At 37.7% G+C, this 15,039-nt stretch overlaps 1 protein-coding gene across 1 annotated transcript in view; it reads left to right on the top strand.

The window, feature by feature from the left end:
- LOC126249193 (uncharacterized) overlaps positions 1-15,039 on the top strand; it is a 231,976-nt gene that overhangs the window by 131,436 nt on the left and 85,501 nt on the right. The window contains exons 5-6 of the mRNA XM_049950847.1: positions 1,431-2,575; positions 14,847-15,032. Coding sequence (XP_049806804.1) covers positions 1,431-2,575; positions 14,847-15,032 — 1,331 coding nt within the window. The remainder of the gene's footprint in view (positions 1-1,430; positions 2,576-14,846; positions 15,033-15,039) is intronic.

Below are 15,039 nucleotides of genomic sequence, written 5' to 3'. Positions count from 1 at the left end.
AATAGTAGAGAGTAACAGACTGAAATCATATTTATGGGAAATCAGTGCTATACTTAGACAGAAAAGTACGTGAATGGAGCAGAAATTAGGGAAGAGGAATTGTCATGATGTAAAACCACCCCCATCACCATTTAACTTAATTCATTAAACAGAACAACTCTGTTGAAGCTCCTATGTTATAAATCTCATGTGTGAGAACTATTCAGTAGTCAATTTGGCATGACCCATTCAACTACCAGTATTAGCATAAAGATCACTTGGCTTTCAACCAGAATGAATGGACGAACAATACAAACCGTGTAACACAGTTTAAGCACTTGGGTGACTTTTGTACAAAAAGAACCATGAAAAATATTTTCTCCCACTCTCAACTCTTGAGATATTCACTTGTTTGAAGTTTATTTTCAGCACTTGTTTGCATTCCCTCCACCTTATGCTTCAACTTATACCCATATCTTCTTTTTTGTATGCCTCTTATTTCTCATCAGCATTGTTTGTTTACCCTATTTGGTGCTCAGCTTAATTGTCTGTAGTCAAGTGTATTCAGTATCTCTTTTTACTCTTCATTTCTATTGTTTTACACTGTTTGCCATTTCATGTCTTTTTTCATGCTTCAGATTCTATGAACTGATTTTCTAACATCTGTGTATTTATTAGGATTCCTATGGCTATCTACCATTTTCACTTATGCCTGTATTGATAATTTGTCCTTTCTAAATTTTTACTCATCAGCTTCCTCTCCTACTGATACACTGTAACAACATGTACATGTATCCTGTTGTTGGTGCCTGTTCCATCCTAACTTCTAGTGTGTCTTGTGGTCTAGAATTCTGAATGAGTTGAATGAGTGTATTTTACTTTTAATGGCTTTCACATTTCATTTTTTGCTTTAAACATGAAGTTCACAGTTTTGATGCTTGAGGTGTCATAATCTTACTGTCTGCTTTATTAGTAGTGCCATATTGTGTTGGTTTGGTAAGTAAGTGTCTTCATCAATTGTAATGAAGGAAAATATGACCATTTAGAAATGGCCAAAAATCAGATGAAATGCCATTGCCTCCAAAGCTTTCAATGATTTTTGTTTAAGCACAAATGACAAAAAAAAGGGAATGCAGAAATCTCATATCTTAAAATCAGAGCTGTTTTTTTTTTCACGAGTTTAAAAAAAGGGGCATTTGATGAGAAAAACCAAACTAATTTATGCCAGCCTAATAAAATTTAGTTTTTAGTGTCATGTTCTGATTTTAAATAGAAAAAGTTTATTGAAAGGATAACTGAGAATGGTTTAATCAAGCCAGCATAGATTTATACCACTGAGAGTCACTTGATAATTAATGTTTCATTTCCAGGTTTCCAAATATTTGTCAGTAGATTAAAGGTAGTTTTTAAATATTTCCTAAATATACCTTATTTTTCTTTATTAATTACAGGTTGCTGTTGTAGGAAGTCACATTCCTCAGGATACACCGAGTTCAAGAGAAATAGGAAAATGCCAATCAATGCAAGTACAACTTTTGAAGTCAAAAGAGGAACCAATGCTAATATCTTTTTCTGAAGATAAAGATTTTTATTGTCAAGCCTGTCATGAAATTCCATTGCATACAGATAGAATTTGTGGAGAAACTGTGACAGATACCCCTCATTTAATTAGAGATGAATCATATGACTCACTTGGATTCTCCAAGGGGATGCCAAGTGAAGGGTCATTGGATAGTGTCTGCTCAGAACTTAGCTTAGATTTATCTTTACCAGAAATTTCTTTGGGAACAAGTACAATGGTTCGTTTTGAAGGCATACAGCAGGTAATTAATCAGATAAAAAGTAACTGTGACAACATGAGTGAAGACTTTGAGACAATTAAATGCAATAGAAATTTACCTGGCATGTCCAGCTTAATGAAAGGGGGAGCAACTTGTGATCAAGATATAAAAGATGCTCTTCCTGAAGAGGAAGCAGAAAATGTCAAAGAGCAGCGAGCACGGGCCTGCTTTGCAGGACTATACAGCCTTACTGTTATAAACAATAGCACATCTTCTGAACTTTCTGATGCATGTCTAAATACTGATAATAAACAAGGAAGCTTTGGATCAGCTGAGTCATTTGAGTGGGATTCTCCAAATCATGTAATAAGTACAGAAGTTTGTGAATCACCTAGTAATTCAAAAAATATGTGTGTTAGTGAATCAGAAGGACTAAATAGTGCTAGCAACTATATCAAAACTGGCATAAATAATGAGGAAGGAAGTGCCAAATGTAATGATGCAGATTATTTACTCTATCGTCAGTCTATAAAAGTAAATGAAAATACAGGTATAACAACTGCTGCAAGTGAAGATGACTTGATGGCGCACTTGGAATGGGATGATGATTTAACAGAGTTCACAGAAGAAAATGGTAACACTAAACTTGACGGTGACTTTATGCATACATTGGAAACATTGGAAATGGACATGGAAGCAGAGCTTCAAATGGAAGAGGATTTTGCGAAAGATGATTTTCTCATAGATGGTGCAGATAGTGCTATGACAAGCTTCATCTCAACAAGGAGTGGTACTGATACTTGCTCAATAGAGAAGTATGTTTGTTACTGTACATTCTCTCTTTTATGTAGCTATTTTTAGTCATTCTTTGTAATTAATTCTAAATAATGGTTATTTTCCACTGGAAACAAATATAAAAATTTTGCTTTCTGTTTTACACTTTCAAACTGATATTTCTTCTACTTAGCAATATTTGTACTTTTAGTCTGATAGCCTTCACAGTTATTCTCAGCAACTTAACAAAGAATAAAAAAAGATTCCTGTGTACTTTAACCAACTTCATAACTAACAACACAACTTGGTTGGAAATTTCTGATGCCATCAATCTCAATTTCCAGAGAAACTTCAATTTTACTTTTGATTAGAGTGCATAGACTGTTTAGTTCAAATTCATCTTCATTATGTTTCCACTGACTATGATTAAGTAGCTGAAATCAATTTATTATTAGTTATTCTCCATCATATGGTTCTTGGAATTACAAAATTATATATTTTAGAAAAGTCTGAAATTTTGTAAAAGACTGGTACCTAAGATTTCTGGGTAACATTTTACAATTATTTTATGTCATCATTTATTGTTTTCAAATTTTTGTCTGTCTAATTTCATAAAATGAGAGGCAATGTCAAAATATTCTTAGCAGAATAACCATGTCAATCTAAAATTATTTCTCAAGCTTCTGGGAGTTATTAACACTACCCATATTGCCACAGGATAGAATCCAATTACAGAAATGTGTCCCATGAATCTAATTGTGTTAGCCACAGCTATAATTACTACTGAATGCTGCTATAGTGGTATCCAATTGAAAGTGAAACTCAAATCTCCATGTTTTAGATCGCAATTTGTCATGACCAAGAGCTGTTAAAGCTTGACTTCAAACCAGCAACCTAAGACTACAGCACTCTCAGGAAAGCTTTTGGGTTTACTTTGCACTCTTTGCTATCTTCTGAGAATGCAGTTCCAAATCACACACAAGACACACTCAATATCCCTTTAGAAATTTGTGGAAGATGAATTGATTTCAAGTGTCTCTACAGTTATAAAATCACAATAATTTGAAGCATGTTAAAGGTCTTGGTATGGGCAAACTTTGTTGTGTGTGCCCTTATGAAACTATTTTCTGTGATGACCAAAATCTCTGATCGTTCATTTTGTAACCAAATAGACACATTCTTGTTAATTGTTGTAGATAACATTCCCACCACATAAAAACAATTAGTTTGAGCGCCCAGCAGTCACAGAAAACAGCCTCACTAACCAACACAGGAGAAAGTATGATAGCAGCAAGTTCGTTATGCAGAATTGTTAATTACCTACATTCAGGCTGCTTCTTCCACTGTGTAAAATTGCAAACTTTACTATTCTGGCTATTGACAACAGCTTGTGACAAAGGTGTTACAATGAATTCAGTACTGGCATCAGTATTTAATGTCTTTGTTGTACAACCATATATGAGGATTCTACATCTACATCTACATCTACATCTACATGGTTACTCTGCAATTCACACTCAAGTGTCTGGCAGAGCATTCATCAAACCATTTTCATACTACTTCTCTACCATTCCACTCTCAAATGGCGCGTGGGAAAAAGGAACACCTAAATATTTTCGTTTGAGCTCTGATTTCTCTTATTTTATTATGATGATCATTTCTCCCTGTGTAGGTGGGTGTCAACAAAATATTTTCACATTTGGAAGAGAAAGTTGGTGACTGAGATTTCATAAATAGATCTCACCGCAAAGAAAACTGCCTTTGTTTCTGTGACTGCCACTCCAACTCGCCTATCATATCAGTGACACTCTCACCCCTATTGCGCGATAACATGAAACGAGCTGCCCTTCTTTGCACTTTTTTGATGTCTTCCATCAATCCTACCTCGTAAGGATCCCACACTATGCAGCAATATTCCAGCAAAGGACAGACAAGTAGGCTGTCTCTTTAGTAGGTTTGTCACATCTTCTAAGTGTTCTGCCATCAAAGCGCAGTCTTTGTTTTGCCTTCCCCACAATATTATCTATGTGGTCTTTCCAATTTAAGTTGCTTTTAATTGTAATTCCTAGGTATTTAGTCAAATTGACAACCCTTAGATTTGTGCAATTTATTGTATACCCAAAATTTATCGGATTTCTTTTAGTACCCACGTGGATAACCTCACACTTTTCTTTGTTTAGTGCCAATTGCCACTTTTCACACCACACAGAAATTCTCTCTAAATCATTTTGTAATTGGAGTTGATTGTCTGATGGTTTTACTAGACAGTAAATTACAGCGTCATCTGCAAACAGTCTAAGGGGGCTGCTCAGAATTATCACCTAGATCATTTATGTAAATCAGGAACTGGAGAGGGCCTATGACACTACTTTGCGGAATGCCAGATATCACTTCTGTTCTACTCAATGATTTATCGTATCACTATGAACTGTAACCTCTCTGAGAGGAAATCATGAATCCAGTCACACAACTGAGATGATATTCCAAATGCATGCAATTTGATTAATAGTCGCTTGTGAGGAATGGTATCAAAAGCCTTCTGGAAATGTAGGAGTATGGAATTGACCTGAGATCCCTTGTTGACAGCAACTTCACGGGAATAAAGAGCTATCTGTGTTGCACAAGAATGATATTTTCTGAATATGTGTTGGTTATGTATCAATAAGTCATTTTCTTCAAGGTGATTCATAATGTTTGAGTACTGTATATACTCCAAAATCCTACTGCAAATTGAGGTCAGTGATATGGGTCTGTAATTCAATAGGTTACTCCTAATTCCTTTCTTGAATACTGGTGTGACCTGTGCTACTTCCCAGTCTTTAGGAACAGACCTTTTGTCATGTGAGTGGTTGTATATGTTTGCTAAGAAAAAGGTGCTATTGTGTCTGCATACTCTGAAAGGAACATGATTGGTATCCCATCTGGACCAGAAAACTTGCCTTTATTAAGTGATTTGAGTTGTTTCGCAACACCTAAGATATCTACTTTCATGTCACTCATGCTAACAGCTGTTCTGGTTTCAAATTCTGGAATATTTACTTCATCTTCTTTCACAAAGGAATTACAGAAAACTGCATTTAGTAACTCTGCTTTAGTGGCACCATCATGGGTAACATTTCCATCCCTATCACACAGTGACAGTATTGACTTTTTTTTTTCCACTGGTGTACTGTACATATGACCAGAATCTCTTTGGGGTTTCTACCGTATTTTGAGACAATGTTTCAGTGTGGAAACTATTAAAAGCATCTCGCATTGGTGTCCACACTAAATTTTGAGCTTCCAGTCTTGGGGATTTTGCATTCTTCTGAAGTTGGCATGCTTTTTTCATTGCTTGTGGAACAGTGTTCTGATGTGTTTTGTGTACCATGGTGGATCAGTCCCGTCACTTACTGACTTACTGCTGTCAATACTGTATCTTTGAATTTGAGCCATAGCTGGTCTACACTTACATAATTAGCTTGGAAGGAATGGAGACTCTCACTTAGGAAGGCATCAAGTGAATTTTTATCTCCTGTTTTAAATAGATATTTTTGCATTTATTTATAGTGGTTTTGGTTGATATGGTTTTGAGCCTTACTACAATGACCTTGTGTTCACTAATCCCTGTGTCCGCCATAATAGTGGCAACTATTTTTTTTACAGCTCATACAAAATAGATACATGTTTCAAAGTTTTACTGAGCTTCAAAGTAGTCACCAGCATTGTGTATAACCAGTGATGTCTAAATCATAGGATACTCATGACCTGAGAGGTATAAGTTTGGAATTTTGCCCAATATTCAAAACTCGCTGTTCTGTTGTGTAATTTAGAGTCTTCTTCTCACACTCCATCAGTGAATAGAATGGGAAGAAACAATAATGTTTGATACAATTAAAAATAACCATCAGTCATGCAGCATGAAGTGATGTGGAGATTAGATATGTAGATGAAAACACTGCAGCAGATTCTTCATGTTTGGAAGACAAGGAGGGTGTGGAGGAACAGTTGAAGCAATTTTGAAACTGTGTTTTATTACAGTGATTTACCTAATTATTTTACTGTAGACATGCAGATAAGCATTGATGAACTCTGCTTACATCAAATTCCTAAAAATGTAAAGCCATACTGTCACTGAAGATGTGTTCATTGTTAAAAGCAATTCATCAGAATGAAAGTGACTGGTTGGTGTTAATTGACCAGTATGAGTGGCAGTGATGTCAAATGTAGAATTTGTTCTCTTTTGTCTGTGTAAAATTTTTAACCATTCCTGGCTTAATTCTGCTACTCACAAATTTCAACAAGCTCTGGCATAGTGATGTGGGTAGGTGGGAGGGGGTGGGGTGAGCACTCCGAAGAAACTCATATCAAATGCTTAAGTCACCACATGCCAGTTTTTAAAAAAATCAGACTCAAAGGGTCTGTTTTGGAACAGATGGAATAATTAGAGCACAAAAAATAAGGGACTTTTATTAATACATAAAACACACCCAGTTTAATAGTGCCCAAGAAATCACAGAATCAGTGATTTCAGTTCATAGAGATATAATTAAGGAGGAAAGCCCTGGTTGGATGGGGTGGTTTCCAAGTCATGTAAGACTTGCATTCTGATCACTGTTCACATACCTGAAAGTGTTTGAATCACATATCTTGGACTATTAGTTCCTGGTCAGCAATAGAAGGGAGTCTGTCATGAAATTTTCATATTGTTATTGTAAATTAATAAAAAAAACATGCAATTAGTGCACATTGCTAGGTACTTTGGTAACAATTGTTTGATCCTCAGTGCAGAATGCATATTTTGCAGCGTTTTCTCATAAATTGAATTTGAAGAAGACAATGAGACAAAAAATGTGTGCAAACAATAGTAAATACTTTAGTATGTAATTGTGTATACTGATTTAAGTAAAACATTCCAAATAACATGAGCACAGTTTCTTTATTTTTGTCAGAGATATAGCTGTTGTAAAACAATCCAAATAAATACTCACTGAAAGTGTTCAGCAAAGGCAAAGTTGATTTTCATATATTCTGCCTCCAGCTTCAATGCATTTTTGAACTCTCTTGACAACACCATGTGTAGCTCTTCTGAGATCATCTTGGTGTCCTTTTACAAAGGCAGCACTGTTCATGATGAAAGCAAACAATTTGTCTCTTGTGTTTACTTTTTCTTTTAGACTTTGCCTTTCAGTCATGTCCACAGGTAAAAATCTAAAAGTGAAAGGTCACAGGACCTGGGTGGCTAAGAAATTTCTGCCAATCCACCTTCCAGGGGATGTGAGGTCTAGATGATGTGTCACCTGATGACTACAATGTTCAGGGACCCAGTCATGCTGGAAGAAAATATTTGTCCTTGTAGTCAAAAGAACCTCTTCCAATAATGCTGGGAGCTCATTTGCAAAAAAGTGTAGATGATGTGGTAACATAACAGATCCAATAAACTGATTGTCTACTGTACCACACCACATATTTACAGAAAAGCATTCTTGAAAAATATGCCAACAAAGACATACTGATTTTCCTCAGATCATCAATGTGAGTAACAAGTCTTATTGATTCTGCCACAAGTGACAGTGGCTACATCAATAAACAGTAATCTGGGCTTCCTCAGCATTTTGCAACTAGACAACAAAAAATTCCGAGCCTCTGCCCTCATCTCCTCCTTGAAGGTGTTGAATCTGCTGTAAATGATAAGGATAGAGGTCATGTGTACAGTGTGTGTCCAAAAAGTAAGCTGAATGATTTTTTCTGTCAACTCAGAAAGTTGCATTGCTGTGACTGGTGGAGGAAAAGTTAGTGGAGGTCTTGGGAACGCAATGCATTCCTTGCCAGTTGCTTACTGGCCATTGCCCAATGCAGATTGCTCATAGTGTGTATCTGTGTTCAGGTGACACGTCGAGAGATCAAAATACCATGATTCACTGAACAGCAACAGCCCATTCAGTTTTGTGTTAAGTTAGGGTAATTTGGCTCTGAGAACTTCACAATGTTTAAACAAACTTTGGAGATGATGTGATGTCTCATACAGCCTTCATTGCTAGCAAGTTCCTGGCCATGCACAATGCGTCAGTGCTGCCCCAGCCACTGTGCAGTCCCAGTCTAGCACCAGCAGACTTCGTTTTGTTTTCTCAAAGAAAGTGAACCTTAAAGGGCCATCAGTTTGGGATGCTGGATGCCATGAAAGCTACCATGACAAGGTGTCTGAAAGAGGTTCCTATTAACATTTTCCAGGAAGTCAATCTGAGCTGGTGGAAAAAGTGGATTGATGTCTAAGAGTGCTATTTTTAAGAATACTAAACATTTGACTTTTATTTTCAGTAACCTGTTCTTTATGGATTAATTTGACTTATGTTCTGGACACATCTTGTATGTAGCCTGCCACATTTTTGTATGAGAAACATTGATATGTGTAGAAATTCTTTGTGTACTTGTTGAAGGACTATGCTCTACCAGCTGAATAATGTCTTCTACTTCATCTACACTCAATTCATTTGCACATTCAAATGAAATATGACTGCTTTGCTTTGCATCATTCTCAGGCAGTTTAGTGAAATCATTAGAAAACATTCTTGAATCTGTCAATTTGTGATCCAGAAGTCGTCGAGTATTCATCATGTGCAGCAGCAATGTTCCAGTACAAAACACAAGTACCATACCAGCCTACTCAGCATTTGAAAATGCGTGTGGCATACTTACATGATACAATAGAAGTGACCAAAAGATCACAAGCAAGGGTTGAAAAATTCAATTATATAAACTCAAGTACAATTTTGCAACATGATATCTACAACAAAAATGACGTCTGGTAAATAAACCCATTGCAACTGAAATACCAAGAAGCAGAATGAAAACTTATCTCTGTAACCAGTTGTATCTCCATAACCAATAAAAATTTGACACATGTTGTAAAGAATGTTTTATTTAAATTAGTCTATACTATGACCTCCTAAAATGTTTGCTGTCCTTTGTGAAATATTGTGATACATAAAAATACATTAGTGACCTGCCCCGCCTTTGCATAGCTAGAATTAAGTATCTACAGCTGGATGACTTGCCTCGAGTAAAGGTTATAAATGAAATATGAAAATCTTCCTAGTGATTCAGTCTATTGATTAGTGAAAGCTATCATTATCTCTACTGTAGTTCTTGAGATTAGCCTTCAGATACAGGCAATAAAAAGCAGTGGGTGACTTTAATTCATTTTAATTCATCCACTTTGCCTGAAATATTTATGAATGGAATACACAAATCTTCCCCATAAGCCAGTCTATCTATTACAAAAAGCTGTACATTAATCACGAGATTAACTTTCACATAAAGACAGAAAAATATGGTGGGGAACTAAGGAGGCATAGTAATATTTTAGAAGGTGATAGTATAGACAACTTTGAATTAAACATTCAATATAAGTTTTGTCCAGTTTTTATTGGTTACAGAGATATATCTGGTTACAGAGAAAAGTCTTCTTTTTTCATGTTGGTAATTCAGGTGGTATGGGTTTATTTTATCAACTGTCACTTTTGTTTTGGTTTTCAAGTTGTGTATTTGTACTTCAAAGATCTATTCACTTTCTCCAAATCTCTACTGTGAAAAAACTTCATTGCTAACTATCCCTCCAGCCAGAGCCCAACCCATTACTAATACTTTACCTCACCTCTCCCAGTTCATACCATCATCCACCTGTGACCCTCCCTCTCTCCCACTTAACCACCCCAAGTTTACCTTCCAAGAATTCCTTACTTTCTAATTGGTCTCACCACCCTTCCACTGATCCCTTCCCAAGAATACAAACCTTTCAACAAAAGAAAGAACAGCCATCGAGCAACATCAAGACAGACCCTGATTTAATCATCCTGAATGCCGACAAAGACTCCACCATAGTTATGATAAATTGCAGGGGCTACCTGACAGAAGGCATCTGGTGATCATCTAACTACTCCACCTAAAAGCTCTGCCATAGTGATGCCACGACAGAAGTCCAGCACAACCTTCAATTCCTACTCAGGTCCTTTGTATATATATGGAGAACATGGAGCATAAAGATAATAACAAGTGCATATTATAAGTTAGTTGATATTTAGTGTTAACTCAAAATACTGAAAGATATTTTGAAAAACATTGTTTTTTTTTTCAGATTAGATCTTGATGTATTTATACAGCTGGAAGAGAAGAACCTGAGAACAAACAGGACATGAAATGTCATATATACAGCCCAGCAGACTTATAAAATGTGTTCAGATATTGAAAATTCAAAATAAATTTTATTATCAGTTCCTGAATTGTGAGAGCTTCTAGTGTGTGATTGATATGGCTCTTGGAATTACCAAACGTGTTCAGTTTTTCATTCAAGTGACTGTTCTGCAAGACAGAAGAATTTACTAACCGAGAAAATTGCCACCATTATTGATATTAGCTAATTAGTGATATGGCCCATATCTAAAGGAAAGTTGTTGAGTAATGCCTCCAACCATCTGCTCATGGCCTAGTCTTTCATATTATAGCATGTTACAGATATGAAATACTTCCTTCACCAACTCTCTACCACCCTCATCCCATTAACACCTGGGGCCCTACTCCATACTGTGGATGCCACTTCACTGTACACCAACATCCCCAGTGCCCATGACCTTGCTGCTACTAAACACTACATGTCCCAATGTCCTTAAATATTGTCCTTAAAACTCCAAGCCAGCCCATTACCCCATTCCTTATATATCTAACCAACTAATTCCTCACATGTAACTGCTTCTCCTTTGAGGGGAAGATATATAAACAAATTTATGGCATGGCCTCCAACACCAGTCTATTTATGGGCCTCCTAGAGGAAGCCTTCCTAGACTCCAGAACACCGGACCCCCAGTCTGGTTCAGATTCACTGACAATATGTTCATGATCTGGACCTAGGGCAGCCAAGATACCCTATCCTCACTCCTCCACAGTCTCAACACCTTATCTCCCATTCACTTCACCTTGTCCTCCTCAGCCCAATGTACTGCCTTCCAGGTTGTTGACCTACACCTCTCTGATGAGTCCATCTACACCTTTTTTTTTTACATCAAGCCCACTAACCACCAAACATACCTGCATTTTGACAGTTGTCATAGCTTCCAAAGCAAAAATATTGCTACTATATACCCTGAACACCTATCATCAATGTATGTGCAGAGATGAAAATCCCTTATCCAGTATCCTGAAGCTCTCACGAACGCCTTCACAAACAGGCACTATCCCCCAAATCTAGTTTTAAAATAGATTTTGTACTCCATAGCCTCACATGCCCTTAATCCTCCCACCATCCCAAAGGATCAGCTGCAAAGAAGCACTCTGCTCACCACCGAGTATCATCCTGAACAGGAGCAATTGAACCATGCCCTTATCCAGTGCTTCCACCATCTATCATCATGCTCAGAAATGAGGGACACCCTACCCACAATCATTTTTACCCCTCTTAAAAGGGTATTCCATCATCAACCCAACCTACACAATATCCAGGTTCATCCCTATGCCACTCCCACTCCTAACTCAGGTGCAAGACCTGCTGGATTCACCCACTCGGCACATCCTACTCTAGTTCTGTCACAGGTTTACTTTATTCTATCCTATCCTGTCAGATGCCCAAGGAGCCATGTCATATACCAACTTTGATGCAATTTCTGCATAGCATTTTGTGTGGACATGACCACCAACCAGCAATCTACCACAATGAATGGTCACTGCCAAACTGTGGCACATCACGCTGCTATGAACAAAAGGCTAGAGTTTAGTGGCTGCTTCACAATGTGTTCAATTTGGATCCTTGCTCCAGCACCAACTTACCTGAACTTTATTGATGAGAATTATTCTTGCAACACATTCTTTGTCCCCATAATCCTCCTCGTCTCATTCTCCAATAACCCACTGCAGCCACACCCTCTATCCAACACTCATCCCTCCTTCTGTCGTGTCACCCCTTCCAAAATCCACCTCTCTACGTCATAATTATTGTGGCCAACATGAATTCACCAGTTCAGGTGCTCATGTGGTGCCTTCCTGTCCCTTGCACATGCTGCTGCTCCCTCCTTCATTCCTATCCCACACGTCTGCTGCTTCCCTCTGTGCCATCAGCCACTCTTTCCCAATCTTCACTTTTGTTCCCTTGCTTTCCTCCTCTTTTCCCCCTCCATCCACTCCACCAGACATAACATCTCATCCAGTCATCATGTGATGAGCTGGCACAATGTAGTGTCTGTCCTATAAATTATTTACAACCTAGCATAGCTTCCTAAATTTGTGTTAATCACTACTTTGTCTTTATCTATCATGGGTCATTAATTGAACTCTGATAAAGAGTGTGTGTCTGCCAGTTCTAGTGCAATCACAACTCCCATGATTTACAAAAAGTATGCACTCTAAGACAAAAAGAGACCCACCACAAAGAAATTCTGTGAATGGATGGAAACCAGTAGATGTAACATACATGTACAGACAAGAAAATGATGAAAGTTTCAGAATAATTGGATGATTTGCTTAGAAGAAAGAACTTCACAAATTGAGCAATTCAGTGACATGTTGGTCAAGCTCTGGTCCTTATGCAAGCAATTATTGAGCTTGACATTGATTGACAGAGTTGTTGGATGTCCTTCTGAGGGATATTGTGACGAATTCTCGCCTACTGGCATGTTAGATTGTCAAAACCCTGAACTGGTTGGAGGACCCTGATCCTAACGCTCCAAATGTTTTCGACTGGGAATAGATTTGGTGACATTGTTGGCCACTGGCAAGCATGAAGACAAGCAATAGTAACTCTTGCTGTGTACAAGTGGGCATTATATTGCTGAAATGTAATCCCAGGTTGGGTTACCGTAAAGGCAACAAAACGGGGCATACAATTTCGTTGATGTACTGCTCTGCTGTAAGGGTGTAGCAGATGGTAACCAAACGGGTCATGTTCTGAAATGAGATGGCACCCTAGATTATCAATCATGGTTGTCAGCTGTATCCTGGGCAACAGTCAGATTAGTATCCCACTGTTATCTGGGACATCCCCAGATGTATCTTCACTGGTCATAGGTGCTCAGTATGAAGTGGGACTCATCACTGAGACAATTCTACTTCAGTCCATAAGATTCCATGCTGAAGATGTGTCTGGAGATAACGACCCCCCCCCCCCCCCCTGTGATAGTGGTGGGATAGCAACCTGACTATTGCCAGCCATATGGCCTGACAAACAAGAGTAATGGTCTGGCACTGCATTTCATTTCACAGCAGGACCCCTTTGGTTGTCATCTGCAGCACCCTACAGCACTGTGGTACATCGATATTCTATACCCTGTCTTGTTGCCCTCATGGCAAGCCATCCTGTGCTTACATTTCAGCAAAACCCTACCTTGGCCAGTGTGGTTAATGGAGCTCCCCTCAATTGAGAAAGTTTAGATCATTGTGGGCAGGGCCCTCCGACCAGCTTGGGATTTTGGTTATCTAATATGCCAATTGGACAGAATTTGGCATGATATCCCTTAGGAGGACATCCACATCTATCAATCAGTGCCAAGGCAAATAACTGCTAGCATAAGAGGTGAACCAGCATGTTACTGACTTTCTCAATTTGTGAAGCTCTTTCTCTTGAATAGATCATCCAATTTTTCTGAATTTATTATCATTTGTTTGTCTGTACATGTACATCACATCTACCAATTCTTATCCCATTCAGATGAGAAAATAAACTGTGAAAAGCCAATGACAAATGTACATTCTGCACTGAGGCTTAAAACATATCATAAATTAATGTGGGCATGTATGCTGATATTTTTTTCCCCTTTATCACAATAAAATTTATTTACTTTATGATAACTATATGTAAATTTCACAACAGTTTTCATTCTGTTGCCAAGGAGTAAAAATATTTCAAACAGCATGTACTCTGAAGTTTACTGTGATCTGAATGCAGGCCTTATACAATCTAACAATCGGCCTAGTCAACATGGGTTTTCCTCCTCAACTATTTTATATCTGCTAGGTGTTTATATTGCTAATTATCTGATTTCTCAGAATCTACTAGATTATAGCCTGATTTGTATTAATCAAACTTCCTTATTATGAATGTTCTAACAATTCCACCTGGTCCCAAAAGGAGCATCATTATCTTCAACCTCAATTATTTTTCGAAAACAGTGGCATAGTGGCCTTAAACCCCTTCACAGAAGTTATTTTTGGCTAAGATGCTGAAACTCACTGAAATTGGAGCTTTGTTATACAGTTTGTCGTAACTCTTCAGAATGTGTCTTAGAATGGGAGATATGGCTCTACTAATTAATATCTATCAATTTTGATTAAAAATATATTAATTTCTCAAAGGTATTCTGGAATGGAAAGCAGTGGATTTGGGAGCCTCATGCTTGACTCTAGTACATCAGTGACTTCCCATATGTCACCCACTGATGGAAGTCAAAACAAGGAACCACACATATTCAGCAATGCTGTAGAATCAGCCTACATAGACTGGGATATGGGTCCAGAGCAGCCTATCATACAGGATCAACAGTAAGTT

The sequence above is a fragment of the Schistocerca nitens genome, chromosome 3 (assembly GCF_023898315.1).
Source record: "Schistocerca nitens isolate TAMUIC-IGC-003100 chromosome 3, iqSchNite1.1, whole genome shotgun sequence".
Taxonomy (NCBI): domain Eukaryota; kingdom Metazoa; phylum Arthropoda; class Insecta; order Orthoptera; family Acrididae; genus Schistocerca; species Schistocerca nitens.
The sequence above is the reverse complement of the archived record's forward strand: the minus strand, read 5'-3'. Positions and strand labels throughout refer to the sequence as shown.